Source organism: Rhinolophus hipposideros (assembly GCF_964194185.1).
Source record: "Rhinolophus hipposideros genome assembly, chromosome: 18".
Taxonomy (NCBI): domain Eukaryota; kingdom Metazoa; phylum Chordata; class Mammalia; order Chiroptera; family Rhinolophidae; genus Rhinolophus; species Rhinolophus hipposideros.
The window spans coordinates 37677148-37691792 of record NC_138064.1 but is presented as its reverse complement, the minus strand read 5'-3'; the positions used below and the strand labels follow the sequence as shown (position 1 = coordinate 37691792).

At 37.3% G+C, this 14645-nt stretch overlaps 2 protein-coding genes across 7 annotated transcripts in view; one reads left to right on the top strand and one right to left on the bottom strand.

Moving 5' to 3' along the window:
* The window catches only part of CROT (carnitine O-octanoyltransferase), a 54244-nt gene extending 51366 nt beyond the window's left edge, over positions 1–2878 (top strand). The window contains exon 18 of one of the 2 annotated variants that reach the window (XM_081080230.1): positions 616–2878. In XM_081080230.1, coding sequence (XP_080936356.1) covers positions 616–736 — 121 coding nt within the window. In that variant the 3' untranslated portion in view covers positions 737–2878. The remainder of the gene's footprint in view (positions 1–615) is intronic. The other variant, XM_081080231.1, reaches the window with a different exon arrangement.
* Positions 2733–14645, bottom strand: part of ABCB4 (ATP binding cassette subfamily B member 4) — a 73252-nt gene continuing 61339 nt past the window's right edge. For 2 of the 5 annotated variants that reach the window (XM_081080224.1, XM_081080226.1), the window contains 7 exons: positions 13149–13289; positions 10216–10372; positions 9009–9206; positions 7056–7262; positions 5226–5264; positions 4436–4582; positions 2869–3885 (listed from right to left, as the gene is read on the bottom strand). In XM_081080224.1, coding sequence (XP_080936350.1) covers positions 3679–3885; positions 4436–4582; positions 5226–5264; positions 7056–7262; positions 9009–9206; positions 10216–10372; positions 13149–13289 — 1096 coding nt within the window. In that variant the 3' untranslated portion in view covers positions 2869–3678. Of the gene's footprint in view, positions 3886–4435; positions 4583–5225; positions 5265–7055; positions 7263–9008; positions 9207–10215; positions 10373–13148; positions 13290–14645 lie in introns of all 5 variants that reach the window. The other 3 variants (XM_081080225.1, XM_081080227.1, XM_081080228.1) reach the window with 2 other exon arrangements.

The window sequence follows — 14645 nt, the reverse complement described above, 5'->3', positions numbered from 1 at the left end:
AGTGGAAGCAGAGTTCTTGCCTGTCTCCTTCAGCTTTTGGTGTCACTTTTATCACCTGCCAGCCAGGGGATTTCTTCATCAGGAGACGAAGAAGATGGTGGAAGATGGTCCCGAGAGAGTTTCTCTCTGGCTTTTCTAGAAATAGCTTTTTTTCACCTCTTCTTTCTCCATTTTATTATGTATTTTCTTACTCCCTTCAAGTGCCATGTATATTCTTGTTTTAAAATAGTTCAAGTTTCTTTGCAAACAATGACATGAATTTGTATTCCACCTCATTCCATTCAGAGCACTTTAGGAAGGAAGGTCTTTTTTAGGAAGAGGTTTAATACGATCAGACCTTATTCCACAGCACTCTTGAGCTCTGGCTAACTTTTTCTCCTGTTCGTCCATAGTCTCTAGTCACATTGTAAATTAGGTGTTCCTAGCGTTCTGTATAATTCGGCTTTACTGTCCATTGTGTCGGGTTACATTTACCTAATGTCAGCATTAATTCACGTTTCATACAGGAACAGCCAGGTGGGGAAAGGTCACGGCTATATCACCGTCCCCATTTGGAGCCTTTTTGTGCTGTGATTTTTGCATAGCACTTAATCATTTATTACTTGTGCTTCACAGGTTTGTTGTGGCCTGTTCAGCCTGGAAATCATGTCCAGAGACTGATGCAGAAAAGCTAGTTCAGCTGATTTTCCGTGCTTTCCAGGACATGGTGCAGTTGATGAACTCTGCTCATCTTTAGAGGCTACTCGTGAGGCACTTAACCAAAATATATCATTTAAACTGGGTGCTGGGAGGAGGGTGCTGAGGTGAGATAAGACGGAATGTTGACTCAAAAGAAACCTGTTCAATGTAGAAATTTATAGAATCATGCTCTCTAAATTTATTCAGACATAGGAAGTAGAAATATTTTTAGGCTTCCTCTGATGCAGCAGTAATGCAAATTATGATGTAGTGAATATAGAACTATGCAAAGTTTAAGATGAGCCTCAACAATGCAAATCTACAACTTTTAACAATGCAAGTCTTACTCTAATTTTTCAATATTTTTGTTGGTACCTGTATCGGTTATAAATTCTCTCTCTGAACATCATTCTGGAGTGTATCTTTCAAGCACTTTAACATTTTCTAGTTGCCAGTGGGTGTGAAATACACGATTGGATGCTCATTTCCTTGCAATCAGTGTCTCCCACGCTCACCGCAGGGATACAAGCCAACTATGTTTGGGTACAACCACTACAATTTAATGGTGATCTAGCAGAATTAAAAAAACGTTTCTGTTGAACAGACAGAAGACTTAAGTTGTAGTAGGGAGGTTTACCCCCTTTGACACAAAAAAAGCCCTAACAAAGTGCATTATAGTATATTGTAATTAGTCTTGTGAATATAAAATTAAAGCACTTGTATTTAAAAATAGTTGTCAGTCAGTGACTTTAAGAGGATTAGATATTGACTATCAGAATCTCAGGATTTTACATTTTTTTCCCCTCTGTTCAATTTTGTAATTTTTACTCTTAGAAAGTAAAATTCTCAGAATCATACAGTTTTTTGTTTTGTGTTTGAATAAGTGATTCATTCCTGTTTGACCTTATACTTTCGGATCTCAGTTATGTATTGTTGTATAATAAACCACACAGAACTTACAGTCATGTCAACGATTTATTATTTCTCATGATTGTGTCAGTTTTGATCGTGCCCGTTTGGATGGTTCTGCTGCTCTCTTGCCTGAGTTATTCAAACAGTTGCAGTCACCAGGCTGCTGGCCTGAGGCTGGTACATCTAAGATGGTTTCACACACTGTCTGGGGACTTGGTGGCTGGCACTCTCCACGTAGTGTCTGATCAGTCAGTATTTTAGCCTGGACTTCTGTACTTGGCACTGGGAGTGTTCTAAGAGGGAAAGGTAGAAGTTGCAACACCTCTTGAGACGTAGGCTCTGAAGTCACATGATGTCACTGCTTTTGCATTCTGTTGGTTAAAACAAGTTATAAGGGCAGTCCAGATTTAAGGGGTTGAGGATAAGTCTCATCTTTCGATAAGAGGAACAGCAAAATCATTTTGAAAATGACTTTGTAAATGTAAATGACTGGGCACCAGGGGGACATGCTTCATTGGGGGCTATTTTTGTAGCAATCTACCACATAAAGATTATAATATATTTAGTGTACTCTTTGTATATGTCCCTTTTCTTAAATTTTCGTGTGTTCTGAATTTGGTAAGACTCGTTTACCATTTCTCTGTGAAAACATTCAGATTTGGCTTCTGTGGCATTTGATATATCCGTAAGTTACTACAGAATTGGAAGATGAAATCTGAACTATGGACCTTATTCCTCATGAGTACAATTTTGTAGACTAAATTGCCAGGCACTGTAGAATCATTCATTGATTGTTTTTAAATAATAGCTAAAGAGTTGGGTATTTTTAGAAACTGATCACCTCCTGCAGAGAAGCCTCTTTTTACTCATGGTTTAACATGTTTTCTCTACATTGCCTGAAGTTAAAAATCACCTGGAATGCTTTATACAGGGAGATTCCTGGGCCTCTGCCAAGACCTACTGAATCAGAATTCCCAGGGGCAGATGCCCCATAATCCCCGTCATGCAAGTGTGGCAACAAGAGCAGGCTGAATTCTGCTCACCTTGTGTCACTGTGCTAATGTACTCCTTGCCCTGTTCTTCTCTTGATTAATCTGAAATGCCATCTACTGATACACATGGTCACATTTGAAACATTCTTTGGTAATACAGTATATGGTTTATTACACATAGAAGGACTTGAGTAGTTTGAGTAGTTTACTGACCTAAACAACTTGTCACAGCAATGAAAATTGATATTGCTGCAATAAACTATGGAAAACATAAACACTTCATTGTGATTAGCTTCCAAGGTTGTCTTGGATATTTTTTGCTCTTTAAACATATTTCCTCTTGTTAGGAGAAGTGGATTCATATTCTGGGAAAATTAGAATCATTTGTAAAAAGTAATGCTGCTGCTATAGAAACAGCATTTTGTTGATATTTCCAATAGAGCAATTTGTAACGAGATAATATGTGTAAGTTTCATTCATGAGTTTTAAACATTTCTTAGAAGAAATACTCAATGTCTCTTTCTTGCTTTATGGAACAAATGTGTTGTTTATGGAACAAATGTGTTTGTGTCTGCAAAGATACCTTGTATGAGGAAATGTTCAGTTACTCTTGGACTTTGATGATAAAGTCGGGGATACAGTCATTTTTAAAAACTTCAATTCCTCAATAGAATAAATTTGGAAACCTACCAAGGAAGAGAGTAGGCTTTTGAACAATTTATTTTTTCTTTGTACTTGGGAAAATTGTTCCTAAAACATCCTGTCATTTACCCAACTATTTAGGACCATAAGAGTTTTCCCTCTGTGACTTCTATTAATTCTACAGCTTTCTATACGTGAACTTTGCCCTTCTTTCTCTTGATGTTTCTGATAACTCAGGAAGAGCTGGGCTGTTTTCACATTTCATCAAGAAAGTTGTCGTTTATAACTTCGCAATTTCCAATGCTGTAATACCAAAGCCCAAATTGGATGTTCTAAATTGATCGGGAATAAGACATACCAACATTTTACCGTGACTTAAAAACTTCTTTTACAAGTCAGCAAAAGTTGGAGAATGATTTGAGTTTATTTTTAAGATTTAGTGTATAACAAGAGTTCATAAGTTCTGTGTCCCAGCCTGGACGCTGACCATGGAAAAGTAGACGCCTTTCTGTGCCAGCAGCTGTTGGTGGGTGCCGCACTCCTGGACTCGGCCGTTCTGAAACACCACTATTAAGTCTGCGTTCTGGATGGTGGACAGGCGGTGCGCGATCACAATGCAGGTGCGGCCTTCTCGGGCCTTGTCCAGGGCTTCTTGGACAATCTAGTGATAAATCAGAACAGAAGACTTATCTTGATGGCTCGGTGTGAGGGGAAAAAAAAAAAAAAAGAAATATCCCTTTCAACCAGCTTTTTGAGAATTATACCTAGTGAATAAAAGCATATGAATAAAAAAAAAAAGAAGACTTATCTTAAAAATTATATAAGTAAATTTTTTAACATTAAAGGAAATTTAAAAATTTTACCATCCAAGCAAGAAAACTTGTTTCCTTATCTCTTTGAATCTTCAGCTTTATGCATGTGTATTTATATAATTGGATATTCCATAAGTTATGTTCTTTTTAATTATAACAAAAATAGATTCTTATACTAATCATCATAAGTATTTAACATTTCTAAAAGAAATACGCAATCATTTTAGAAAAACTAAAAAATACTGGAAAGAATGAAATATTCTACATCAAAATAACAATTGTCTAATGTTCTATTTACTTCTTTCGGTGCTTACATATTTTTTTCAAAATATGTTGATGGCACACACATAAAATCTTCTCTTTTACAAACTCAGTGGGACATTAGGCGGAAGGCCGTACCTTTTCACTTTCAGTGTCCAGGGCTGACGTAGCTTCATCCAGCAGGAGGACGCGAGGCTGTCTGACGAGGGCCCGGGCGATGGCAAGCCTCTGTTTCTGACCTCCTGAGAGCTGGGTCCCCTTATCTCCCACTCTTGTTTCGTATTTCTGCAGGGGAGTCATTAATACAATTAATAAAGTTCTAACCCAGAAAAATTACTAATGCTATATTGAATAAACTTTCACTTTTTAACATTTGACACTTCTACTTATAAGGAAAAACTATTTGGAATCATTAAAAAGTTTCTATAGCAACTACAGAATTGTCTATGTAATGTTTTCCATGTAACAAACTGTCCGTTTTCAAAATCAAAATAGAAAACTAGTGACTTTAGCTCTCAATGGTATTTTGCAACAAATTTTCGAATTCCTACCATTACCATAATGTCAATTGGTCTGATGTTATTAGAGTCCTCAAAAGATTAAATGTTAATATTGAAGGTTTTTAAAAATGTTTGATATATTCATGTGACCCACATGGAGCCCAGTTTATTCTCTTAAACTCATTCATTCACTTAAATATTTACTGAGTACCTGTTATGCCCAGAATTGTACGAAATACAAAAAACGAATTTAGCTTTGTTTCTACCCTGAAGGAATTTATAATTTAAAGAGAAAATACATATACAGCATTCAATATAAGGTCACGTAACTATCAAATGAGTAGTACATACAACATGCTATGAAAGACCAGAAAAAGGAAGTAGAAATAGTACAGATAAGGTGAGAGAAGAAGGGGAGATAAAGATACCTTTGGAGAGAAGTTGGGAGCTGGATATTGAGAGACATTCTAAACCAAAAAAGCATAGAATGAATAAAAGTACAAATTGAGTCAGTTCAGTTTACAGTGAACTCTGAATTCAGTGTATGTACATCGTGTAAATTAATGTCCTAAAATTCAATGTCAGCTAAATTAAAAGCTGAAGCTCTATAAAGTTTTTCTATTCACAGTCAAATCAATAACTGGTTGAAGTCAGTGACTATGTTAAGAGTTGTAAGGTTAACCAACATGGACGGTTTTAAATGTTGTGTATGTGACTTCTAATCATAGCAATATAACAGTAAAAGTAATTTAAGCCGTATTGCAGTTTAATCCAGTGGAACTGCAGATGCTAAATGAATGATTCCTTACCTCACTTTTAGGGATCTCAAGTCATCTTTTCAGGACTACTCCTGTTTATCAGCTGCTGAGGAAAATCATTTCATTGAACTCTCACCTTAGATATTTTTCAAATCTGTATTGACTTCACTGCACTTTGGCTACCGTCAGAGTAGCCATGAGGAAATAGGGAGTTGGGGACCCTGGAAACTGAAAATATTTGCAACTACATATCTGACAGAGGACTAATAACTAGAATATATAAAAATCTGTCAAAACAGAAAAAAAATCCAAATAGAAAATGGGCAATAGACATGAAGAGACATCTCACCAGAGAGGAAATATAGATGGCAAATAAGTATATAAAAAGATGTCCAACATCATTTGCCATTAGAAAATCAAAACACTCTGCGAATGGTACAGTTCTCACATGCTGGCAAAGATAGAGAAACTATCACTCATACTTGTTGGTGGAAATGTCAAATGGCACACAGCCACTCTGGGAAATAGTTTAGCAATTTCTTAGAAAATTAAACATGCAATTACCATATGGCCCAACAATTGCACACTAGGACATTTATCCCAGAGAAATAAAAACTTAGGTTTACACTAAAATGTTTCAGCACACAAAAATTTATATCAGCTTTATTTTTAATAGCCCCAAACTGGAAACAACCTAAGTGTATTTCAACAGGTGAATGGTTAAACAAACTGGCACATCCATACAATGGAATACTATTCAGCAATAAAAAAAATGAACTGTTGACACAACAACTTTGGGCAATTAGGCTGAGTGAAAAAAGCTAATCTCAAAAGGTTATATACTGTATGGATGTTTATATGACATTCTTAAAGTAGAAAGTCAAAGAAATGGAGAACAGTTAGAGGTTGCCAAAGGTTGGGGGGAGTAAGGGTGGGAATGTGGCTTTAAAAGGACAACATGAGGGATCTTTGTGGTGTTAGAAATGTTCTGTATCTTGACTGTGATAATGAATAAGTCTACACAGGCAAAGCAATTGCATAGCACTAAATACATACATATACAAGTGCACACAAGTAAAACTGGGGAAGTCTGAAGAAGAGCAGTGGATTGTATCCATGTCAGCGTCATAGTTGTTTTGCAAGATGTCATTGGAGGAAAGTAGGTAAAGTAAAACAAAATAAAGTGTGTAATTAAAAATGAAAGTACCATAAGGGATAAACCAAACATGGCTGCAGCTGGAATGCATCCCACAACCACCAGTTTGCAACCTGAGAGATGCTACACTGACATCGCATTATTTACCTCTCACTACATTTGTATGAGATAGACATGACACAAGAAAACTTGGTATCGTGAAGCTCAGTGTGCTGTCCAAGGCCCCAGTGCTAGTAAATAGACACATTCTGTTATAAGACTTTGTTGGAGTATAACTTCAGGAAATGTTTTGTGGAGGAAAACTACATTCTGATTTCATCCTAAGAAGTTACCAGTTAACTTACGTGCGGTAAGGTCTCGATGAAAGGATGGATGTTGGCTGCTTTGGCTGCACTCACAATCTCTTCCCGTGACACGACCCGGCTGTTGTCTCCGTAGGCAATGTTCTCAGCGATGCTGCAGTCAAACAGGATGGGCTCCTGGGACACGATGCCCAGTTGGGCTCGGAGCCACTGGATGTTGAGTTTCTTTGCTTCTTGACCATCTAGGAGCTGAAAACCAAAGTCCACAAACAATAAGAAGGGCTTAAAAAGGAAAAAAAAAAGAAACAAAAAAACCCAACTAAGTAGTAAGTTACTAGATTAAGGATTGGAGGATTTTGTTGCATGTGGGCATCAGCAGTTTGTGTAATACCCAGCCTCATAGCCTTTAAGCACTTAACATTGTTGGAGGGCAACATAACCAACAAAATGATTTTCATGGTGTTCAGGCTGTCTTTTGGTGTAACTGGCACAAAATGGTAGCATGTTTGGCCCTGTTTTTCCACTTTCCTGTCTTTGTCCTTATCTGCCCTCCTCTGGGCAAGTGTACCATCCTCTGCCTGTCAGAAGCCTGCAATTAGATCTCTCTATTCCAGGGGTGTCCAAACTGCGGCCCGCAATCCATTTTTAATTGGCCCGCAGCAAATTCCAAAAATATATTTAGTTTACTTAAATAAACCAGGTGAGGCAATATGTACTTCACCTCGAGTGAGTGGCCCGGCTGTTTGTGTATTTTACCACATATGGCCCTTGGTGAAAAACGTTGAAAAAAGTTTGGACACCCTTGCTCTATTCCTTACAACTGCATCTCAAAATAAAGTGTTAAAAGGATGGAAAAAAAATCTGCTATCCCCTGAATGATTTCCACTTTTTCAACGGGACTTTGTCCCTCTCCTGTGGGCATACCAGAACAAAAAGCAGATCAGTAGCACAGCCACAGATTCTGAAAGTTGGTTATTCTTGTCCTACCTCTGCCTCTCTTTCTCCTGAGAACTACCAGCCTTAAACTTTTGTCTTTGTGACAAGATTAAAGACAAAAGTTCAAGGGAAAGTGAACAAGCTCTAAGGGCAGTGTCTTTGGGAGAAGGGTTTTGTTGGTAGTATTTTATTTTTTGTTTGCTATAAGCAGGGGGCATGATGCTTCCAGAAGAGCCTGTGAAGCAGTAACTGAGCACGCAGCTCCCTGCAAGATAAAGTCACCAGTGAAGGCACAGACACAAGTCCAAGTAATCTTGACCTCTCAATAAAGAAAGAAATTCCCACCATAGTATTAGTACACCAGACCTACAGAGTGTTTGCCTGTATTCATACCTGCAGAGTAATTATAATAGTGGAAGCATAAGATTTCCCCAAAAGAAACAACTAAATAAGGTTTAATACTTTGGTGACTATCCACCCCCAGGGGTAGGCTCCGAGGACTTAGTCAGTGGATGCCATCCCAATAATTGGAGAGGCAGGCCCTATCAGTAAGGGAGGAACCAAGCCTTCACTTACGGAAGAGAGCCAGGGGCTAGATTCCAGAAAAATAAATGATGAAAACCAAATAAAGGGCTGGAGGTCAGGATCAAAGTCAGAGAGCCTTGAGTTCAATGTTAGAGAGAGAAGGCAAAGCAGATTGGGAGGGCATAAGCAGGCACTGCCCATCCTGGGAGCCTGCTTAGAATTGTGGCAGGAGTTTTGGCTTACCTTTTAAACCAGGCACTGAGGGTTTACTTAGGATCAAGCTGGCTCAAAAGGCCCAGGACCGGGTAGAGGTCACCTTCATCTTCAGTGTTTTCTGAACTAAATTCCAGATGTTCTACCCGCTTGTCCCCATATGTGTGACTATGGGTGACAGTTCGAGGTTTATAGAATGTGGTTGTTGTATCAAAGAGGAATACGGGTCTTGTCCAGTTTTTCTCATTATGGGAATATTGGTTTAGCCACTTGAAGTATATAGCCTTCAATCAGGTGACTAATTTGAGAAAGTGTGCTCACCACTTTTCCGGCCAAAGGATCATAAAACCGCTCAAGGAGCTGGACCACCGTGCTCTTCCCGCAGCCGCTGGAGCCCACCAGGGCCAGCGTCTGGCCCTTCTTCACCTCCAGGCTCAGCCCCTGAAGCACGGGCACGTTTGGCCGGGTGGGATAGTTGAACATGACTTCATTAAATGTCACATTTCCTTCAAACTTACTCTAAAATAAATTGTTTTTAAAATATTGCTATTAGAATTGGTCTCATAATTATTGGAATAAAACGTATTATTTCAAGGAAACGTTACCAAAAACTATAGTAGAGAAACATAAAACTCATATTCAGTACAAGTGCTGGTACCAGTTAATATCGATAGCAAGTTATTACATAAAATGAAAAAGGGAGATGGGGGTATAAGTTAGATTAGGTAGTCACAGTACAGAAAGTTGTTACGTAACCTTGATTTCTGATAATTTAAGACAAATTTTAGCTTTCTCAAATGATGATTTTGAGGTTGGTGCCAAGCCAGTGGCCAAAGGCCCAAGGGCTTGGAATTTAGAACAGTTTCTACCTGCAGTCTCAGTGGACAGCTCTTGTCTCAAGCCCTGGCAGCCTCCTTCTCTCACTCTCTTTATCCCATTCACCAGGTACAGCAATTTCCTTACGTGAAATACCTGGTAAAGTCCTGGAAAGATTGTGTAAGTCCCCAGCCCTTTCCTCACACTGCTTCTCATGCATTAAAATGTGCAGCAGCTGGTATCATGCAAAGAACATCCTGTCTTAAGTCTGAGTTAACTTTGGAGATAGTGAAGTATAGGATTATTATTCTTACTGTGAATAAAGTGGCCCTCTTAACCAATTGTAACTCAGTCATTACAAAATGTGATTGATTAAAGCCAAATCATTCATTGCATTTAAACACGGAATTATATGCATACAGCTTCATGCAGAAAGGATTAACAACTTTCACTGCAATTATCCAGTTCTAGCACATCTGGATTTCTGTGTTGTTTCACTTTTGATATGCTAAACTTCAGAATCCTTGAAACTCTCGAAGGAATTTAAAAATGCCAAAAGAGTTGGCCAAAGATTAGCCCTGTAACTATCGCCAAGATAAATAAATGTCAGTGTAATCACTATGAATTTATCCTATAGTTATAATCGAGCAGACAGACAGCAAGCTTTTAGGAAAAAATTAACCAAGAACTCATCAGGCAGCAGGGAACTCACAGGCCGCAGGCCTTCTTCACTATAGCTGTCAATCAAAGGTTGTCTTTCAAACAGCATGAATAAGTGGGCTGCAGACAGCTTGGCTTTAGCATAATCTGGAGCAAAGGAACTAGCATGTCCAAGAGCCACCGCGCCAAACACAATTGCTGAAAACACCCTAGACCAGAAAGAGAGGAATTCAAACATTAGCTTGTACCCTCTTTCCCCCAAAATAAGACCTAGCCAAATAATCAGCTCTAATGCGTCTTTTGGAGCAAAAATTAATATAAGACCCATTATTATATTACATTACATTATATTACACTACATTACATCACATTAAATAAAATAAGACCCGGTCTTAGTTTACTATAGTTTATATTAAAATAAGACCAGGTTTTATATTAATTTTTGCTCCAAAAGATGCATTAGAGCTGATTGGCTAGGTCTTATTTTCAGGGAAACATGGTATAATTAACTGCATATGTCTGAAAGTCTAAAGACATATTGCTAACCAATACTGATTTTTTTTTACTCCCTTAGTCATGCCTGCACCCCATACACCTTCCCCTGAAACTCCAGTAACAAAGGAAATCCAGAATAAAGGCAGATTGCTGCCAAGTGTCTCTTTTTAACTCTCCTGCCTTCTGGCTTCCTTTGGGACCCTCTAATTTCCTAGAGTTAATGGAACTTTCCAAAATTGTTCTCTTTCAGGAAGTAGCTCATAACTGAATCTGATTTGTGGTCTCAAGTAATTTTAATAACTAGTTATATACTCTTTTTAGAGTTAAAGGAACTGAAGCACAGAGAGCTTCAGGGACTTGATCAACACCAGACAAGGAGTGATGTTTCCTATTGAATCTATACCCCTGACTTCCAGTTTGTGGTTTCTTCTGCATTCCCACACAAATGACAAGAATCACTGTAAGGAATTTTTATTAGGAAAATAAGTCTTCATTAGAAATAGCTTTCCTCTTACAATTAAAATAATTAATGATACTACACCGAGAAAACAATTGTCCTAAGCTAAAGGTCTATTTTCCAATTATACATTCTTTAAAGAATGAATATAGATTATAACTTTTAGGAAGAGTTAAAAATTTTGAGGATCTATACCTCCACAAAGCTACTTACTTCCCACAGAGAAAGCAGAGGGGAGGAGAGGAAATTTTCTATCTAGGAATAATGGAGAAGTTAAAATTTTTTTCATCTCCCAAACTTCCTAAATCTAAGATATTAAAATGTGTTTTAAGTACATGGGGATGGGCATGGTAGGTATAGTCTCTCTCCCTTAAATAGTTGGTAAGATTGTTACCAAAAACTAAATTTTAAAATAGTGATGAACAACTCACATGTAGCTGCCTAGCTTTAGTGTACAGCCTGTAATCTAGCTTTAGTATGAAAGATTAAAACATTGTCTTCCAATTATCTAGAATTCAACATTTTAATGCTAAAAACAAGACAACAAAAAAGCAGGATCAATTTTCTCAGTGAAATATTTCTAGACAATAAAAAATACTCCCAAGTTGTAATTCCCAGAGCTGAATATTTCCATTTGTCCCTCCAAAACCACTTTCTACTCTACCCACCTCCATTTTGACTATCCCAGTCTGTCAGAGGCTGACTCTCATGGACTGCAGCAAGAGGTTTTCTTGTCCTCTGACTTCTGATGGGGTTTGGCACTGAAAGGCACTTGCAGGGGATGGGAGGGCTGGAGGAGAGTGAGGGCGGGGTATTTATTTGGTTGGCTTCTTGTTGGATTGTTGTGTTGTTGGTATCCCTCCACCAAAGATGACAGAAAGCCCCTATACTGGGTTCTGGAACTCTTTCCCTCCTCCTACCCTTTAGGTTTAGAGTCTCAGCACTTCCCAGCTGGGAACTGATGAGGTGTTAACAGCCCCCCTTGGTACAGCTTTCCTTAACACTTCTCACACCTCTGTAAATATACCCTTTAGCAAACTCTCTTCAGTTACCCCATTTGCAGTGCTATTTGTTTCCTGCTGGGTGCCAAAAAAATGTATACACATTTTAAAAAAGGAAAAATACTGCTAAAATTGGAATACAATGAATGACCGTTCATTTGATTAATGCCATCTTTTGAGCCAATGTCATACTACACATTGTTACTGTAATTCAATTCAACTTTGAAAATACATGGATAACATCTCTTAAAATGTATACATTTGGGGGGGCACTGCTGGGATATACTTTTCTCATGGTTATTTTAATTTTGGATGTAAATAAAAGAATAATTTTTAAACACTTTCACTTTCCTTGTGTTGACCCTGTTCAAAAAAAAATTGTTTTACTAGTACTTTAAAATCCATCATTGCAGAAATATGCTAAGTGACCTTAAAAAGAACTGCTTCCCTTTGGCAAGACTAGACTGCAACCTAATTGAATGAATTTAGCATACTTTGACAAAAGTAATGCATCAATTAGAAAGACCATCATTTAGTCTTAAAAACCAAGAAAATAGAGGCTAAAAGGCAACTGTTGACAGGGTCATACCAAGCCTGGTAATGGAGACAGCCTTTGCTAGACTTCAGTCAAACATTCCTATCCCATTGTCAAGGCCAGCTTTGGCTGCAGGTAAATAGCAAGCTACCTGACCCTCTGTTTTGAGTCTGTGGTCCCCAGCAAATTTCTAATTATGATTTATTTCTGCCGTCATTTTACAATAAGGAAATTTGCCATCTTCCTGACCGTTCAACACATTACTAAAATTTTGGTTTATGATTATTTTCATGAGCTTGGTAATTTTAGCCCACTCAATGATTAAACTTAACTTGGAATATTGACAAGATCAGATTTCTGTGGTTGATTCAACTCTCCAACGTCATCTTAGAACAAGAGTTTTTTCCTACTTTAAATTTTTGCATAGACTTGTTAAAACCTTATTATAGAATAATCTTAATATTTTTAATAACCTTAATATTTTTAAAGTTACTTACAGAATAACATCTTTGAAGAGCATATGTCCATTCACAATGAGATAGGCACCAAATCGAAAACAACCGGCATAGGAAAAATACATAAATGCTTGTGAAATACTAAAAGTAATTCCATAGATGTGTGCCTTCCGCACAGAATTCCTGAAAAGCAAATTAGCATATTCATGACCATCTCTTTGACCCCTTTTAGCACTAAGTTGTGGAAAGAGCACAGTGTCTAAGTCCAGTTGACCTGGGCTTAACTTGACTGCCAGTTATTCTGTTTCCAGTTATATTTGAGTAAGTGACTTAACTTTTCCACATATCAGTTTTCTGATTTGTACAATGGGAATAACCAGTATGATGCAGAATTGTTTTGAGAACTAACAACATAAATGTCTAGCATAGTACCTCGCTCATAGTGGTTGCTCAAATGATAGTTGCTGTTATTATTACATGTTAATATCTGATAACCCAGATATTCAACCCTTATGATATAAACATGATTGTTGTGTCAAAAAATATCAAAGATGTCAAAGCTAGGACTAAAGTTTGAATTGTCTGAATGTGATTTATTTAATATTATTATCTTGTTTTCTGTGACTAGTTATAGTTTCTTATGTCAAAACTCATGTTTCAGATTCCAAAAAAAGTAGGGTCATTGAGGTTTCTATAGACACACCTGAGATGTTCTTCCCTGAGCAAGAAGTTCTTTCCCCACCATCACCAATATAATTTTTGTATACCATTTTTAATTAGACCTCACGTATTACTCAATTATTATAGCTTCTTTATTATTCTAAATCCTCCCAAATAACTATGATTTATTTACTCTCAGATTAGAGGGATGGCATTGCCAAGAGTGAAAATTCAAAGTATTACAGATTTGGATTAACTTATATGCTGTCTAACTTAATACTACTGAAAATTTTACAATGCTATTGAATCTTTAAATGATAATCAAGTTAGAAATTAGCTCCAGCTTTCTATTATTCCTTAATTCTCTTGAAGTTTAAAATAAATCATAAGGTTACAGGTAATGACATATATACTTATATGTCAAACATCAAATTGACAGAAAAATGTAGCTGCATAAAGTATACATAACTAAAGAGATGGAGTAAACTTAGAGCTTCAACTATCCTTTTTCAAATATGAAAGTGTTCAAACTATTGTTCTACTCTACAGAGTTGCAATCTAAGTTGTACTTGATTTTGTTAGTGTTAAAATATATTCATTTATAAAAACAGGCCCTGATTGAAAACAAGTGGCAAATTGTGCCACTGGAAGTTGCTTGAATTGCTCAAGTATAAACCAGTGAAACAGGCCATGTGTCTTTGTTTTCATAGCAGGTTGGATTTGGTCCTCATCCAGAGGACAAATAGAATACAGTAGTCCTCCCTTATCCATTGGGGATACAACCCAAGAACCCCAGTGGATGCCTGAAACCGCAGATAGTACCGAACCCTATATACACACTTTTCCCCTACACATACATATCTATGATAAAATTTATTT